This window comes from Ranitomeya variabilis, chromosome 5 (assembly GCF_051348905.1).
Source record: "Ranitomeya variabilis isolate aRanVar5 chromosome 5, aRanVar5.hap1, whole genome shotgun sequence".
Lineage (NCBI taxonomy): Eukaryota > Metazoa > Chordata > Amphibia > Anura > Dendrobatidae > Ranitomeya > Ranitomeya variabilis.
The window spans coordinates 21,148,859-21,150,607 of NC_135236.1; the positions used below are offsets into that span (position 1 = coordinate 21,148,859).

At 34.5% G+C, this 1,749-nt stretch overlaps 1 protein-coding gene across 1 annotated transcript; it reads left to right on the plus strand.

The window, feature by feature from the left end:
• Positions 1-529: 529 nt before the first annotated feature.
• On the plus strand, positions 530-1,462 carry LOC143774709 (olfactory receptor 10A4-like). Its single transcript, XM_077262473.1, has one exon. It carries the CDS (start codon positions 530-532, stop codon positions 1,460-1,462), a length of 933 nt encoding a protein of 310 aa, XP_077118588.1.
• Positions 1,463-1,749: the final 287 nt, after the last annotated feature.

Genomic DNA, 1,749 nt, shown 5'->3' on the forward strand with positions numbered 1-1,749 from the left:
ATAATTGGTCCATTATAAAAGTAACTCAGATCTTCCCAACTGCCTATTTTTATTGCTTACAACATATTAACCAAAATTAGTTCTATATAAAGCACCATGGAATAAATGGCTCTATAACAATAAATAATAATAATACTTAAAACATCTCTCTCCTGGCAAACATCCTTGTCAATCAATAAAAAGTGTTAGTTAACTAATTTGTCAATGGTTTTAATGTTGTGGCTGAATAAAATATATAATTAAAATACATTTTTCAATTGAACCTAAAGTTTTATCATTTAAAATGTAAAGTGCTGCGGAATTTTAGAAATAAAATTATTATTATCATTTACAGAAAATGAAATCTCATGTTTCTGCACATCTCCCTGCTCGGCTGAATGAATTTAGTAAAATTATGAACTTTGTTTAACATGCAAAGAATGAATCAAATTATTAAAAAGTACAAGTATACATAACTCTTTTGTCAGTTTCTGCAGCTGCTGACTTTGTATTTGTCTAATAAAATCTGGAATTTTGCTTTCATCCACCAATGATACCGGTGAGGAATTTGACCATGATCTCGGAGATCCATCTTCTAGGATTCCACACTCTTCGTCAGCTCAATGTCTTACTCTTCATTTTGTTGCTCCTGATTTATTATGTGACAATTAGTGGGAATGTGACCATAATTCTACTAGTAACTCGCAGCCGGAGCCTTCAGTCTCCGATGTACTGCTTCCTCACACATCTCTCCATATCTGACTCATTGATGGCCACCAGTATAATACCCAACACTCTTTACGTAGTCTTGGAAGATGATGCCACCATCAGTTTTACAGGTTGCCTAACTCAGTTTTATTTCTTTAGCGCCTCACTGGCGCTGGAATCTCTTCTTCTTTCTGGCATGTCCTATGACAGATATCTAGCCATCTGTAACCCATTGCGTTATAACAATATAATGGACTATTTATTTTGTATGAAATTTATAGGATTTTCTTGGTTTTTAAGCTTTTCCGTGATATTAAATCACATCGTAGCCATCTGTGGGTTAGAGTTTTGTGGACCCAATGTCATCGACCACTACTTCTGTGATCTTTCTCCTCTGCTGGAACTTTCCTGCTCGGACACCTTCGTTGTACAGATAGAAGTCACCTTGTTGGTCATCCCTATGGCTTTCTTTCAGTTTCTTTTAGTCATTGTGTCATATTCATATATCCTTTTCACCATCTTAAGAATTCCATCAGTCACCGGTAGACAGAAGGCCTTTTCCACCTGCAGCTCCCACTTGACGGTGGTGTCCATGTATTATGGGACCCTTCTGTGCACATATCTTGTGCCTACACGAGGACAAACATTAACTGCAAGCAAAGTCCTGTCTCTGCTGTATACTGTGCTCATTCCCTGCATCAATCCCATCATATATAGTCTTAGAAGTAAAGACATGAAGGCAGCCTTCCATCGATTTATCGTGCTGATCAAATGAGAGTTGTCATAATAAAATTCATATATCAAAATGTCATAAAATGTAACATGGCTGAATTGCAGTGTAATATTATTATGATCTCATTTGTAGAATATCACTTTTCAATAAACTGGGATATGTTGTGAATTTCTATTGTTAACATTTCTATATTTGTCTTGAGCTCAGAATTTTTTCAAGTAATAATAATATTATATGATTCTATAAAACCTGCACATTTTTTACAGTCTAATTAAAAAGTTGAGTTTTTTTAACCTATATGATAATAATCGTAATAATGATAATAATCT